The sequence below is a fragment of the Bombina bombina genome, chromosome 9 (genome assembly GCF_027579735.1).
Source record: "Bombina bombina isolate aBomBom1 chromosome 9, aBomBom1.pri, whole genome shotgun sequence".
NCBI lineage: Eukaryota > Metazoa > Chordata > Amphibia > Anura > Bombinatoridae > Bombina > Bombina bombina.
In genome coordinates this window covers 187753680-187768950 of record NC_069507.1, presented here as the reverse complement: position 1 = coordinate 187768950, position 15271 = coordinate 187753680, and the positions used below count along the sequence as shown (strand labels likewise).

At 35.3% G+C, this 15271-nt stretch overlaps 1 protein-coding gene across 4 annotated transcripts in view; it reads right to left on the bottom strand.

Moving 5' to 3' along the window:
• The window catches only part of UROS (uroporphyrinogen III synthase), a 191336-nt gene that overhangs the window by 102713 nt on the left and 73352 nt on the right, over positions 1-15271 (bottom strand). For all 4 annotated transcript variants that reach the window (XM_053692521.1, XM_053692520.1, XM_053692523.1 and 1 more), the window contains exon 6: positions 5889-5963. In XM_053692521.1, coding sequence (XP_053548496.1) covers positions 5889-5963 — 75 coding nt within the window. The remainder of the gene's footprint in view (positions 1-5888; positions 5964-15271) is intronic.

The window sequence follows — 15271 nt, the reverse complement described above, 5'->3', positions numbered from 1 at the left end:
AAAGATCTTCCTGTCCCTAGGCATTTTGAAATATGTAACAATGGAAATACCAAAGGTCTTAGTTACACTGTGATTGATCAAGTAAAACCTAATTGGAGAGGGAGTAATATACAGAATGAACTTCTCAGATTAGAAGCTAATTGGATTTTTGAACTTAAGACATTAACTCCTAACGGTTTAAACCTTGAGTTTGATTTAGGCTGTTTTTTATGATATGTTTTTATGAAATATTTAGTACATTTTTTTTTATTTTTGGCGCTTTTAATCCTAATTAACTTTGGAATATAGGATTTATATATTTTTTTATATATATATATAGATTTTAACTTAAATTTCATAAATAGAGTTAATACCCCCTTTAAAAGTTTATCATAAATTTTAAAAATTTATGGATTGATTCTTTCACATTTATTGTAATCAATAAATCTTTTATCACGATAATGCCCACTATTGATATCCTCTGGGGGTGTGCTTGTATTATCCTTAATGAGTTATTGGATTTTTATATTTAGGTAAGATCCTCCTCAATGCCTTGTTAGGTATTAACAATTTTCAACAGGGTACGATCTTTGTTTTTTTGTTTCTGTTGTTGTTTTAACCTGAGGATGAATTACCACGTTAATTGAGGTGTCAAGATGTAGTAAGATTTTAACCTCGGATTGTAGCGTATCGTTATTTGTATTTGTTAAAAAATGTCAGTGAGTTTCTTTTTTGATTTAATAGTATCCTTTTTGCTGTTGCAGGGTATGTCTGTGTAACAGTATGTTTGTAATTATTCTTTCCATTGAGACAAGATGTTACGATTTGTATTGAAAATTGAAATTAAACGTTCCTTGTCATCTTATCTGATTGGTTTACAGATCAACCAAACGTGGCATAGTTAGAGGTATAGTTTTACCCGGAAGGAACAGCCCCGGTAATGAGCTTGATAAAGATTAATTTTGAAACGCGTTGCTCTATGTTAAACTCCACCACGGAGTGTATTTTATCTTCCGCATAGAGCTACTTTGCCACTGCTTCACGGCGCTCCTGAATTTTGGCTACGGCACCTCTGACCGTCCAGGCTGATTGTATATTAGCCGGTCAGTTCAGGGGTTATTCAGCTAGCAGCTGTATTGTGGCGTCAGCTCCAGGATTGCGGTATAGCCACATTGTTTGATATATTGCACACTAGTATAACACTCTTATCTAAGCAATAGAGTTATAATATATTTCCTGCTCTCAAATTGTTTATTTATATTCTGGACTACAAAAGGAATTTTACGGCGATATATTGTGCAATATCTTCGCAGACTACAGCTATCTGATACTGTGAGTACAGAGTGTTTATGTAATATACGGCTTTTATACTGCCCTAAGAAGATTCTCTTTTGTCACCAGGAGTTTATCGTTCACACGGAATAAAAGCTTACATTAACTAAGGATTCATAAAGACTTTTTAAGGACTTTGTTTTTCCACTTTTTGCTTTTGAGGACTGTTTATCAATTCACGGACATTTTATACAGAGTTCTATTTGTTATCCATTCATTCATTTGATATATTTTTATTGTCAATATTTTGTGAATTCTACTGTTATTATTTATTGTTGCAAGTTCGACCTTAAGCTTCTATTTTATCAAATGTTTATGTAAATTATTAAATGTTTATGTATTTTAAATGAAATTATATTTTATGGTCAATATATTAGATACATGAATTGTTGTTTCCCAATTATTGTGCCCTTATTATTTATTTGAGATTTTATTAGAAATTTTATTGGTGCTTAGCTGGGATTGTTAGGATTGTACGAGTGTTTGGCTTTTGTGGTTAATCTTCTGCGTTTGTCAACTGATACATCCATCAGTTCCTTTAGTGTTTTTTGCACTTTATATTGTTAAACTATCCAATACAGTTAAATTTTAGCCTTTTGAGCGCTCCTTTTGTTATTTTGTATTTTTAAAGTTTGCCGAATAATTGCCTGTTGCAAAATGAACATAAGCTATGCTGTGGATCGTTCTTCTGGCTAAAATCATATGAGCAACCACTTACAATCTCATTATGAGCGTCAGCCACTAGATGGCATACTTCATCTCATGAGATTTGCTTCAAATAGACAAGTGGCAGCCTGGATCAATCAATAGTCCAAGGGGAAGGGCGGAGCCCAAAACGCGCGTCGCCTGTGTGTGTGACGTCAGACGCCAGACTGAGCCGATGCAAGGGGGACCTTTGAAACGGCTGTGATACTTCTGGGATGCCTTGTATGTGAAGGGGTGTCTTTTTCAACAGAATGGTACTACTTGTAGTCTGGATGGCATACCGTGCTGATGAGGAGGATCCCTTGTGCATAAATTCCTGGAGGACTGGGTGAGATCGCTCATAGAGCGGAGTTTGTTCCTTTCTTTCTGACCCATTGCGACTGCATACTTACTGGCGGACCGTTTCCTTAAGTGCCGGTATTACTGCTTACACACCTAACAAGGCAATCCTTTTGCATGAACTGCTTAATCAATCTGCTTAAAAGCTTTGTATTTCTAAACGCTTGCATATAACCCTGCTGCATCTATATTCAAGTTTACAGTTTACCTATACTCGGAAGGCACATGTTGTCTAAAACTGGATACTCTTGACAAGGGCTTGGCTCATTTTATGTCATGGACTGACGTCTATTAAAGTTTTATATGCTGGGGACGTCCAGTGATACTGTTTTTTACTATGTTTTTTGCATCCTTGCAGAATTGTGCATTATATATGTATTCTCACTATTATATATTAAAATAGTTACTTTTTCACTTCAACATACATATGACTAGATATAATCTTTATTTGCATACTGACTCCTTGTTAGTGTGGGGACATTTATATTTATTTGTATATATATATATATATATATATATATATATATATATATACAGGAGGCCCTCCTTTTACAACGGTTCCATTTACACCGTTTCAGAATAACAACCTTTTTTTCCAGTCATGTGACTGCTATTGAAAAGCATTGAGAAGCAGTGCATTTATTAAAATAGCCAGTAGGTGGAGCTGTCAGCTTGTGTTGCAGCAAAGCCAAGTAAGCTGAAATTAATCAGTTTAACCAGACCTGAGCTATCGAGCAGATTTCAAAGGAACAAATATAAATCAGTCCAGATTGGAATGCATAGAAAGAACTGTTTGCAGAAAAATGAGTGAAGTCTGTGTTGTGTGATTATTTTATTAGGTTTATAATGCTGTTTAGCAAATGTTTTTGTTCATTTAACTTGGTTTAATTATATATTCTGTGTTGTGTGATTATTTTATTAGGTTTATAATGCTGTTTAGCATTTAAAGTCTTCATTTCAAAGCTTTAAAAATAATGTATTAGGTATTACGTATAACAATTTTGAGAGGGGCCTGGAACCTATCTCCCTCACTTCCCACTGACTTACATTATAAACTGGCTTTCAATTTACAACGGTTTCGATTTACAACCATTCCTTCTGGAACCTAACCCTGGCTTAAACTGAGGGCTACCTGTATATAAATATAGTAATAACCTAAACGGCTTATCAAGTAACTCTGCTACTGGAAGAAACCAGTAGGAAGCCAAGTCCAGTGCTGAAACATAACAACAGAGGAACTTGAATAGGATTATATCGCCAAACCAACAGGCGGAGGTAAAGGACAAGTTCCAGCGACCCCCATGACAAGGCTTGTCACTAAATCCCCACTGGTGAAATATGTTACTTCTAATACTCAAAATATATCCTTCTTACAAACACTGTACTCTGAGGGGAAACAGGCCTCAACTCAATCTGAGAACCCCTCTCAATGAAGAATGAAACGTACATCTTAAGTCTTCGACCACCTCCAGTGGAGGCAAAGACAAGATTGAGGTACTAGTAAGGTGGAAGGGGTTTTAAAAAGCTTGGGAATCTTTGCCTCCTCCTATTGGTAGGGAAGAGTTATTTCCATGAGTAATGGATCATGGACTTTCACTACCGGTATGAAAGAAAATATAAATGAAACCACAGAAAAAGAAGGGAAATAAAAAGTGAAAATATAATGCAAAGCTAGTTTATTATGCATTATTAAACATTTCATATGGAATTCATTTTTGAGCTTCAGAATTATTCAGTTTTAAATAAAACGTCCCTTTAAATGCATGTGGATTTAGGAAAATTCACAAAAACCTTTATAAAAATAAAAAAAAGACAATCTAATGTTATGGATTTTTTTCTAAAAAAAAGAAGAGTTTTCTACAGAGTTTTTTTTGATCAGATGAAATAAATGTGAATACAATTTTGTATACATTTCAGAATGATGAATGATACTTTAATAGAGGAAACGAGAATCCAGAGAACGCCCATGTGTTCCCAGGGATCGTGGGCATTAGCTATGGCTGACATCAATACCATATTTTTGTGTCAGTTAATCCTGACCTAATGAAGAGAGAAGGTTAGCTAGTGAAAGCTTGTCGATGAAAAGTTCAGCTAGTCTATTAAAATGGCCCCACAAACAGAAGTCCTGTGACATTTTATTTTGTACTTTCACTGGAAAAAAAAAGAAGAGTGTTATACCCGTCCCTACTAGGGAGCAATATTAAATTCTCTCTTCAAAACCATCTATGAAACGATTAAGTGAAAAAAGACAGGGCCAAATAAACTGCCACTTAAATGCTACTGGTTGCACTCTGGGTTTTTTCCCTTTTGGAAATGAAAGAATATTACAAATAGGTTGTAAAAAAACTAGACAGCTGAAGATGCTGTAGGTGAAATTCCTAAGGTTTAGAAAATTGTTTTGTCTTCTCAGTAGCAATCCTAATGCATCAGAACAGTACAGGTAAAAACCGTCTAATCATACATTGATATAGTATGTTTTACCCAGTAAGCATTTACATGACATGAAACATACAGTATATGTTTTTCTTACAAAGGGCTAGATTACAAGAGGCGTGCTAATATATGCGCTTGTGCTAACTTGCACTCAGATTACAAGTTGAAAGAAAACGCAATCACAAGAGAACAATTCCAAGAGCACAATCTTTAAAGGGGTTTGCTCTATAATTTGTATGTAGATTTTTTGCAATGCGGGGATTAAATGCTGGTAAATATCATGAACATATATTAACGACTAATGTACATTAAACTGTATCCTAGGTTACATGACTGAGAAAATTAACTCCTATTGAGTAGGGATGGGCAAATGTTTCTAAAAATTTGAAACAAATTTCGATACATTCATTCGAATTTTGAATGCTTATATAACAATTTCTATTTTTTTTTTTAATTTTTAAATAACATTCAAAAATATTTGTTCGAATAACAGAATTTTGAGCTATGTATTTTATAGCACATTCAGTTTTGAAATGTAATATTCAAATTCGATTTCAATTTCGAAATAGTATTTCTAGTCTAATACTGTTTTATAAATGTAATATTCGAATTTAAAAGTGACATTCAAATTCGAATGTGACATTTGAATTCGAAATAGTATTTCTAGTCTATAACTGTGTTTTATAAATGTAATATTTAAATTCAAATGCAACATTCGAATTCGAATGCGACATTCACATTTGAAAGTGACATTCGAATTCGAAAATGACATTCAAATTCGAAAATGACATTCGAAAACTGTAAACGTAAAATTCTACAAAGTCACATCCAGTCTGCAAAAAATAATTGGACAATTTATAACAGCTTCATAAAAAAGTTGTAGACCCTGCTTATTGTAAGCTAGATAAGATGAGACTATTGGATGAAGACGTGAATAAGCCAATCATCCTGTATAAGGCTCAATACACTAAAGATATAGTGATCCATAGGAAAGTTAAAGAAAGCTCTGTGACAGTAATGTCACCCACAACAGCTACAATATAACATGTTCTATAGCCCTAATAGCTGAAGCACAAAGTGATAAAACTGTCACAACTCACTTGAACAAATATACTCAGAGAGATTTTCAGCATTTCCAGTTTCTTCGCCCTCTGAAAGAAGACCAATTTCATTAACTGCAAAACATAAGACAACAAAAAACAGATATTAGAGAATGTCACAAACCGTGAATTCAGGCATTTCATATTAACTTTACCTTTTAAATAGTAGATAGGGAAAAAATAAAGATGCGACAAACACACACACACACACAGTATATTCATACATATACACACATACATATATATATATACACATATATATATATATATATATATATATATATATACACACATACATATATATATATATATATATATATATACAAAACACGGAAGGGAACTGCACTCTCATACCGGACCGGGTACACATCCCATGACCCTGCAACATGCTCAGCCCTGGGTGCCACTAGCACTCACAGGAAGCTGTGCTGTCCCCAGAGTCACAGGCAGTTAACCCCAGACGGGTCTGGGTGCAAGAACCATAGGGAAAATTACAAAACAAATTAATACAACACACAGAGAAAACCAGCACTCACTTACAAGCTCTCAGATAACATTTAAAAGCAAAAATGGAAAGGTTAGTTACCGCATCTGGCCAAATGGGACAAGCCCAGGTACCTCATCAAGGTCCTTTCCAATACCTGGGACCCTAAAACAGCCACACAATGCAAGCTTTCAAATCCAAACAAACTGGGAACAAGGGAAGGGTACCTGGGCTTGTCCCATTTGGCCAGATGCGGTAACTAACCTTTCCATTTTTTATTTCAAATCTTAGCTGAGAGCCTGTAAGTGAGTGCTGGTGTTGCAGGGTCATGGGATGTGTACCCAATCCGGAATGAGAGTGCAGTTCCCTTCCGTGTTTTGTATATGTCTAGGGTGATTACATATGCCTGTGCACCCTTCCCTTGTTCCCAGTTTGTTTGGATTTGAAAGCTTGCATTGTGTGGCTGTTGTAGGGTCCCAGGTATTGGAATGGACCTTGACGAGGTACCTGGGCTTGTATAGTATAGCTAATATATATATAATATAATAACGATATTAACCCTAATATAATTAGGGTTAATATAGTTAATATATATATAATATAATAACTATATTAACCCTAATATAATTATGGTTAATATAGTTAATATAGCTGGCGGCGGTGTAGGGGGATTAGATTAGGGATTAATCTATTTAATATAGGTGGCGGCGGTGTAGGGGGATTAGATTAGGGGTTAATCTATTTAATATAGGTGGCGGCGGTGTAGGGGGATTAGATTAGGGGGTAATACATTTATTATAGGTGGCGGCGGTGTAGGGGGATTTAGATTAGATGCAAAAGAGCTGATTACTTTGTGACAATGCCCCGCAAAAAGCCCTTTTAAGGGCTGGTAAAAAGCTGATTACTTTGGGTAAATGCCCCGCAAAAAGCCCTTTTAAGGGCTGGCAATAGAGCTGTTACTTTGGGGCAATGTCATGCAAAAGGCCCTTTTAAGGGCTGGTAATAGAGGTGATTATTTTAGGGGGATTAGATTAGGGGTTAATGTATTTAATATAGCTGGCAGTGGTGTAGGGGGATTAGATTAGGGGTTAATAATTTAATATAGCTGGCGGCGGGGTAGGGGGATTAGATTAGGGGTTAATAATTTTAATATAGCTGGCGGCGGGATAGGAGCTCACATTAGGGGGTATGTAATGTAGATGGCGGCGGTGTAAGGGGCTCACATTAGGGGGTATGTAATGTAGGTGGCGACGGTGCAAGGGGCTCACATTAGGGGGTTATACATTTAATGTAGGTCGCGGCGGGGTCCGGGAGCGGCGGTTTAGGGGTTAAATACTTTATTAGGGATTGCGGCGGGAGATCTCGGTTGACAGGTAGATAGACATTGCACATGCGTTAGGTTTTATTTAGCAGTTCGCGGTTGACAGGTAGATAGACATTGCGCATGCGTTGGGTGTTAGGTTTTATTTGGCAGGTAGTTTAGGGAGTTACGGGGCTCCAATACACAGCGTAAAGGCTTACTATGGCTGCATTTTGTGGTGAGGTGAAAATGGAGTAAGGTTTCTCCATTTTCGCTACGTAAGTCCTTACGCTGTATATTGGATATCAAACTGCGCGGGTTTGGTATACCTGTCTATAACCCAAAAAACTACGGGCGAAGGCAGAAATATACGAGCGTAACTTCTAGGTTACGCCGTATATAGGATACCAAACCCGCACAAAATTCGGCGTTGCTGGCTTTTGCGGGCAACGCTGCATATCGGATCGGGCCCAAGATATATATACTTACATATTTTTGCTTTCATCTTTTTTCACTTTTTATTGTATTATTTATTTTTGCACCAACTGAATATTGTACTTTTGATTTTGATCCTTAATGGAAGTAAATTAGAAAGTTGTTTAAAATGGCATACTATATCTGAATCATGAAAGTTTAATTTTGAATTGAGTGTCCCTTTAATGTGTTAAACTGCTTTGCAAGGGTTAAACTCAGTTACTCACTATCTGTGCAATAATAAAAAGCTTTAACACAATACAGGATTTTATACTTAATTCATAAATGTGTCCCTTAAATAAAACAAGATTTACGTATGTGCCAGTTAGCGTGATGTTAATATAGTTTCTGTTAAGACACCACAGTTATGTAAAGTAGCAGATCAGAGGTGTAATTTCTGACAACCAATAACTATTAACATCTCTCAAGTGAGAAAAGCAAAAAAACCTTGTCACATAACACTCAACGTGTGATCCTGCAGAAAACCTACAGTTAATTTATCAGTCACACAGGAGAATGGCGTCTGCCTCTGGTTAAATATTTAGACTGTTCTAATTACCAGACAATTAAAGCACGTTACACAGAAAAATAACACCCTTCAAATACAAGAGCTAGTTTCTTGACACAGTCAATTTAGATACCGTGCAATTTGCAAACGATGCGCTTACTTAGGTTCTTGAAATAATCAAGAATAAAAAAATACTACGCGAATGTCTTATTAGTTTTTTCAAGAACTTAAAGGGCCAGTCAACTCCAAAATGTTTATTGTTTAAAAAGATAGATAATCCCTTTATTACCCATTCCCCAGTTTTTCACAGCCAACATGGTCATATTAATATACTTTTTACCTCTGTGATTACCTTGTATCTAAGCCTCTTCTGACAGCCCCCTGATCACATGGCTATTAAAGGGATAGTCAAGTCAAAATTAAACTTTTATGATTTAGATAGAGCGTGCAATTTTAAGCAACTTTCTAATTAATCCTATCATTTTTCCTTGTTCTCTTGGTATCTTTATTTGAAAAATAAGCGTAGGAGTCGTCCCATTTTTGGTCCAGCACCTGGGTAGCGCTTGCTGAATGGTGGCTAAATGTAATGCACCAATCAACAAGTGCTACCCAGAGTTCTGAACCAAAAATGGGCCGTCCTAAGATTAAATTCTTGCTTTTTCAACTAAAGATACCAAGTGAAAGAAGAAAAATTGATAATACGAGTATGTTAGAAAGTTGCTTAATGTTGCATGCTTTAGCTGAATCATGAAAGTTTAATTTTGACTAGACTATCCCTTTAATTTATTATCTATTGACTTGCATTTTAGCCAATTAGTGCTGTGTCCTGCACAACTCCATGGGAGAGACAACAATGTAATCTATATGGCACACTAGCAGTCTCTAATTGTGAAAAGCTAATAAAAAGCATGTGATTAGTGGCTTAGAAACAGGCAGACATTTAGAGGTTTAAATGTTATAAAGTATATTAATATAACAATGTTGTTTGTGCAAAGCTGGGGAATGGGGTAGTAAAGGCGTTATCTATCTTATTAAACAATAACAATTTTGGTGTTCACTGTCCCTTTAAATTAAATATTAGCCCACTTACACTGGAGACAGTGTAGGAAATGAGTCTGATTTTAGTTTATTGTAAAGACAATTATATAAATGCAATCTAATTATTTAGAATGTAATAGGTTTATTATATAGACTAATAATGACTTCTATGTTCCTAGTTATGAAGGATGTTAATGAGACATAAAACTAGATTGTTTTATTTCATGGTTCAGATAAAGCAAATAGTTTTAAACAACTTTCCAATTAATGTTTATGTTAAACCAGCTTTATTCTTTAGGTATCCTTTGTTGAAGAAGCAGCAATGCCCTACTGGGAGCTAGCTGAACACGTCGGGTGAGCCAATGACATGACAAGTTGAATATATGTGCAGCCATCAATCCGCAGCCAGTGCCCAGTATTGTATTGCTGCTCCACAGCCTACTTAGGTTTGCTTTTCAATAAAGGATAAATAGAGTAGAAAGCAAATTAGATAACAGAGGTAAACTGTAAAATTGTTTTAAATTGCATGCTCTGTTGCAACCATGAATGTTTAATTTGACTTTACTGGCCCTTTAAGATTTTGCTCAATATAATTTTAATTAAAGGAGTACTGTATAAACATTTATGATAATATAAGGTTGTACCAGGACGAGAATACTGATGTATCACAAATTTGCTATATAATTTATTTTTTAATTATTATTTAGATTATTTTTAATATGAAAATTAGCATGAGAATGATTGACAGGCAAGCAAAATGCATATGCACCAGTTAATGTGTGCCTAGGCTCTGAGATTGGCAGCGGGCACATGCACAAGATGCCAATCTCTGGCCTACATTCATTAAAACCCATTTGTAAAACAATTATCTTGCGAGGAAAAAAATCAACACAATTAAAACATTTATCAATTTAGAGATTTGTACAGGTACAAAACTCTTTAGTCAAACTGCTTGGGACAGAAAAAAGGTTTTAATTTCGGAATAGTTTGGATTTCGGAATATTTGTATATTGGCATATGTTAAATGTTTGGAGGGTGGATGGAACAAAGTGTAAACTACAATATCTTATGTGATTTAGGCAATATTAACATATCATAAAGCAGGTTACCTAAAGGTAGTTTTAAATAATTGTAATACTTTTGTACATATAGTACCATCTGATTGTAAAGTACTGTAATAAGAAACATAACAGTTGCTATTTAAGAGGGACACTAAACCCCAATTTTTTATTTCATGATTCAGAAAGAGCATGCAATTTTAAGCAACTTTCTAATTTACTCCTATTATCAATTTGTGTTTGTTCTCTTGCTATCTTTATTTAAAAAGCAGGAATCTAAGCTTAGGAGCCGGCCCATTTTTGGTTCAACACCTGGGTAGTGCTTGCTTATTGGTGGCTACATCCTTTATATAATACGTTTTGTTCCTAAAGCGCATTTTCTGTTCCCTATAAAACAATAGAACTGTGGGGGTTGTTGTCATCTACCAGGTTAATGAATGATGAACAAATACGTATTTACAGCAAGTTTAAACAGAAACAGTTTTTACTTTGATTCACATTTATACTCAAATTTGAAATGAAAAGTCGTGAATATGCCAGTAGGACACGTGCAACTACAAATGCTCGGACCACATAACCTATATATGAATGCGCGGTAGGTCACATTTGCAGAACCTGTGCAACACTAGAAGCATTTTACAAACACATGCAAAAATGTTTTAAAGGGATGCAAGTCATATTTAAAGGGACACTGAACCCAATTTTTTTCTTTCGTGATTCAGATAGAGCATGCAATTTTAAGCAACTTTCTATTTTACTCCGTTATCTTGCTATCTTTATTTGAAAAAGAAGGTATCTAAGCCTTTTTTTTTTTTGGTTCAGTTCACTGGACAGCACTTTTTATTGGTAGATCAATTTATCCACCAATCAGCAAGGACAACCCAGGTTGTTCACCATAAATGGGCCGGCATCTAAACTTACATTCTTGCATTTCAAATAAAGATAGCAAGAGAATGAAGACAATTTGATAATAGGAGTAAATTAGAAAGTTGCTGGAAATTTCATGCTCTATCTGAATCACGAAAGAAAAAAAATTGGGTTTAGTGTCCCTTTAAAATGCAAAGCAATATACTTAAAATAAAATTAAAAGCTAGAAGCATTTTTACAATATACTTTTATTTATTTAGAAGTATCACTTTTAGCATGTCCTGAGTTTGCTCGAAGGCCAGAGGCTTATGAAGAAATGAGTGGTTAAAGGGACATAAAACCCCAAAAAATGTATTTTGGGATTCAGATAGAATTGTGCAGTTTTAAATAATTTTCCAGTTTAATTAGCAAATGTGCTTTGTGTTCAAGGTATCCTTTGTTGACGAGTAAATCATTTGATGTATTCAGCTAGCTCCCAGAAGTGTTTTGCTGCTCTGAGTCCTGAGCCAATAAAGTATACCAATAAAACAAAGTAAATTGAAAGGGACACTAATGTCAAAATGAAATGTTCACGATTCAGATAGAGCATGTTATTTCCAAGTTACTTCCATTGTCAAATTTGTGCATAGTCTTTTTCTATGAACACTTTCTGAGGCACCAGCTACTACTGAGCATGTGCAAGATTTCACAGTGTATACATATATGGATCTGTGATTGGCTGAGGGCTGTCACATGATATAGGGGCGGCAAATTGAATTACAATTTTACATTTGTCAGAAAAAAAATCTGCTGCTCATTTAAAATTAAGAGTAAGTGCTACTGCATTATCTCTTTATTATGCACTTGTTGATTATGTAATTCTACTTTATTTAATGGTTCTTTAATAACTGAAGAAAATTGGAAAGTTGTTAAAGGGACAGTCTAGTTCATGATTTAGAAAAAGAGCATGTCATTTTAAACAACTTTCCAATTGACTTTTTGTAAAAAAAAAAAGTTTTTTATTGATTACAGATTGATGACACACAATAAGTAAGAGAATAAGGCAATTACAAGATTAGCTTTAAAAATGGATGTGACAAAGGGGCATCCGTATGGAGCTTTAGGCCCCTTGTTTCTGGCGAGCCTTCAGGCTCGCCGGAAACAGAAGTTATGATGCAGCGGTCTAAAGACCGCTGCTCCATAACCTGTCTGCCTGCTCTGAGGCGGCAGACAGAAATCAACCTGATCGAATACGATCGGGTTGATTGACACCCCCTGTTAGTGGCCGCGAAACTGCAGGGGGCGGTATTGCACCAGCAGTTCACAAGAACTGCTGTTGCAATGATAAATGCAGACAGCATATGATGTCGACATTTATCGATGTGCAGCGGACATGATCCGTTATATCGGATCATGTCCACTCGCACCATAGTAAATAGGCCCCACAGAATGTTACAATATGGTTCACGATTATTCGTTATTTGTGGTAGTAAGTAAGTTTAGCACTGTTTAACATTATCTTGAATAGAGTTAGTTGATACTGGCAAGAAATTGTAGGTGTATAATTAAGTAGGATAACCAGGGGGAAGATGTTAGTGTGGTCGTGTAGGATTCTATTTATATGAAATATTATTTGTGACAAAAATGGTTTAAGTACCTTACAATCCCATCAAATATGGCTTAGTGTCCCAATTTCACTGCCTTCTCTCCAACATTTATCTGATGTAGAAGGGTATATCGTCTTTAGTCGCGTTGTTGTTACCATCTTAAGAGCAATTTATAATTTGTTTCGAGTGTAGATGCTGACATTGAAGATTTGTTTTGTGGACACGAATATTTTGTGCCATTGTTGTGTGGTTATTTCAATATTAAGTTCTCTGTTCCAGGAGGTTGTTTAAGTGGGAAGAGACCTAGATGTAATCTCAGTAAAAATTCTATATGAGGTTCCTAATATGACTTTTTTGAGGATATGTGCAGAACATAAAGTTTCAAATGGCGTCATGGGCCTGTCAAAAGTGTCTTTGTTTGGATGAGTGGATAGGTAGTTACAGATCTGAAAATAGGTAAGGCAATTACTGAAAAGTCTTGGGTATTCTGATTTTAAGGCGGTCATCGTTTTCAATGAGTGGTCCTTGAATAGTTTATAAGCAGGGAGATGGGATATTGTGTTTTCTATTTGTATACCGGAGGTTATGTGTGAGAAAAACATAAAACCTCTGTTTCCTAGTAATGGTGAACTTTCCAATTTACTTTTATCATCAAATTTGCTTCGTTCTCTTGGTAATTTTTTTTTAAAGCTAAACCTAGGTAGGCTCATATGCTAATTTCTAAGTCCACCTCTTATCTGAGTGCATTTGACAGTTTTTCACAGCTAGAGGGCGTTAGTTAATGTGTGCCATATAGATAACATTGTGCTCACACCCGTGGAGTTACTTATGAGAGGGCACTGAATGGCTAAAATGCAAGCCCATGAAAAGAACTGCAATGAGGGGGCAGTCTGCAGAGGCTTTAACTAATTGGTACATAGTTAAATCGCAATAGTGTAAACAAATTTAAAAGATATCAGTTTCTACTAAAATACCAAATACATTTTATGTATCAATGTTGTTAAAGTAGCGATGCTTTAGTGTTAAAAGTTTACTTTTTAGTATTTGATTAAACATAAATACCACAAGAGAGATGTATTTTAAATTTGTTTATACTGTTGTACATGCACACGCAGCACATAGTGCTTTTTATTTTATCCACTCGTATGTAATACGATTTTATTAAACTTTGTTTACTGTTATATCACTATTTGAGATCATCATCTTTTGTATACACCGGTTTGCCACTAATCCTTACACAAGAGAGTTTGGATATTCCAGCTCCAACCTGGAGTTCTTTACCAGCAGAGTTCCAGTTACCGGAGAACAGCAAGCTTAGGCACTGAGAGTCCTCAGTCTGTTCCTAACAGCACATTTGGGTGCTGCCACAATTGTGAGTACCCTGTGATTGGGAAGTTTGCATTTGGGTTCACTAATACTCAGCTATTGATACTCACAAGGAAGCGCTTCTTTATTGTCTTCCAGATATCGCCCTGATTTAAACACGCTGAAGTGGGTCATCTATTTGGAGAGAGCAGCTATACCTTTGTATATGGACTTATTTGTCCCATTTTGTATGAATTTACTTTAAAATACATCATATGGACTTTTTGTGAATTTTAATTTTATTATTATTTATAAAATTTGGTTCACATATGTATTTTTATTTTTATATTTTTAATTGATTATATTGTGATCTTACTTGATTCACAAACTGATTGCATGTTGTAGGCGCTCCCTTTTGATCTTTACACCTTTGGTGCTTTAGAGTTGTATTTATTTATTGGTAAAACAAGTTGTTGGAAATACATTAAGACTACAGACCATTTTAACCCAGTACATTTTTATAGCCGTTCACAGATAAAAATTGCTAGTTCAATTGTGCCTTATAGATAGCATTGTGCTCACTCCTGTGGAGTTATTTATGAGTCAGTACTGATTGGCTAAAATGCAAGTCTGTCAAAAGAACTGAGATAATGGGAAGTCTACAGAGGCTTAGATACAAGGTAATTACAGAGGTAAAAAGTATATTAATATAAAAGTGTTGGTTATGAAAAACTGGGGAATTGGTAATAAAGGGATTATCTAT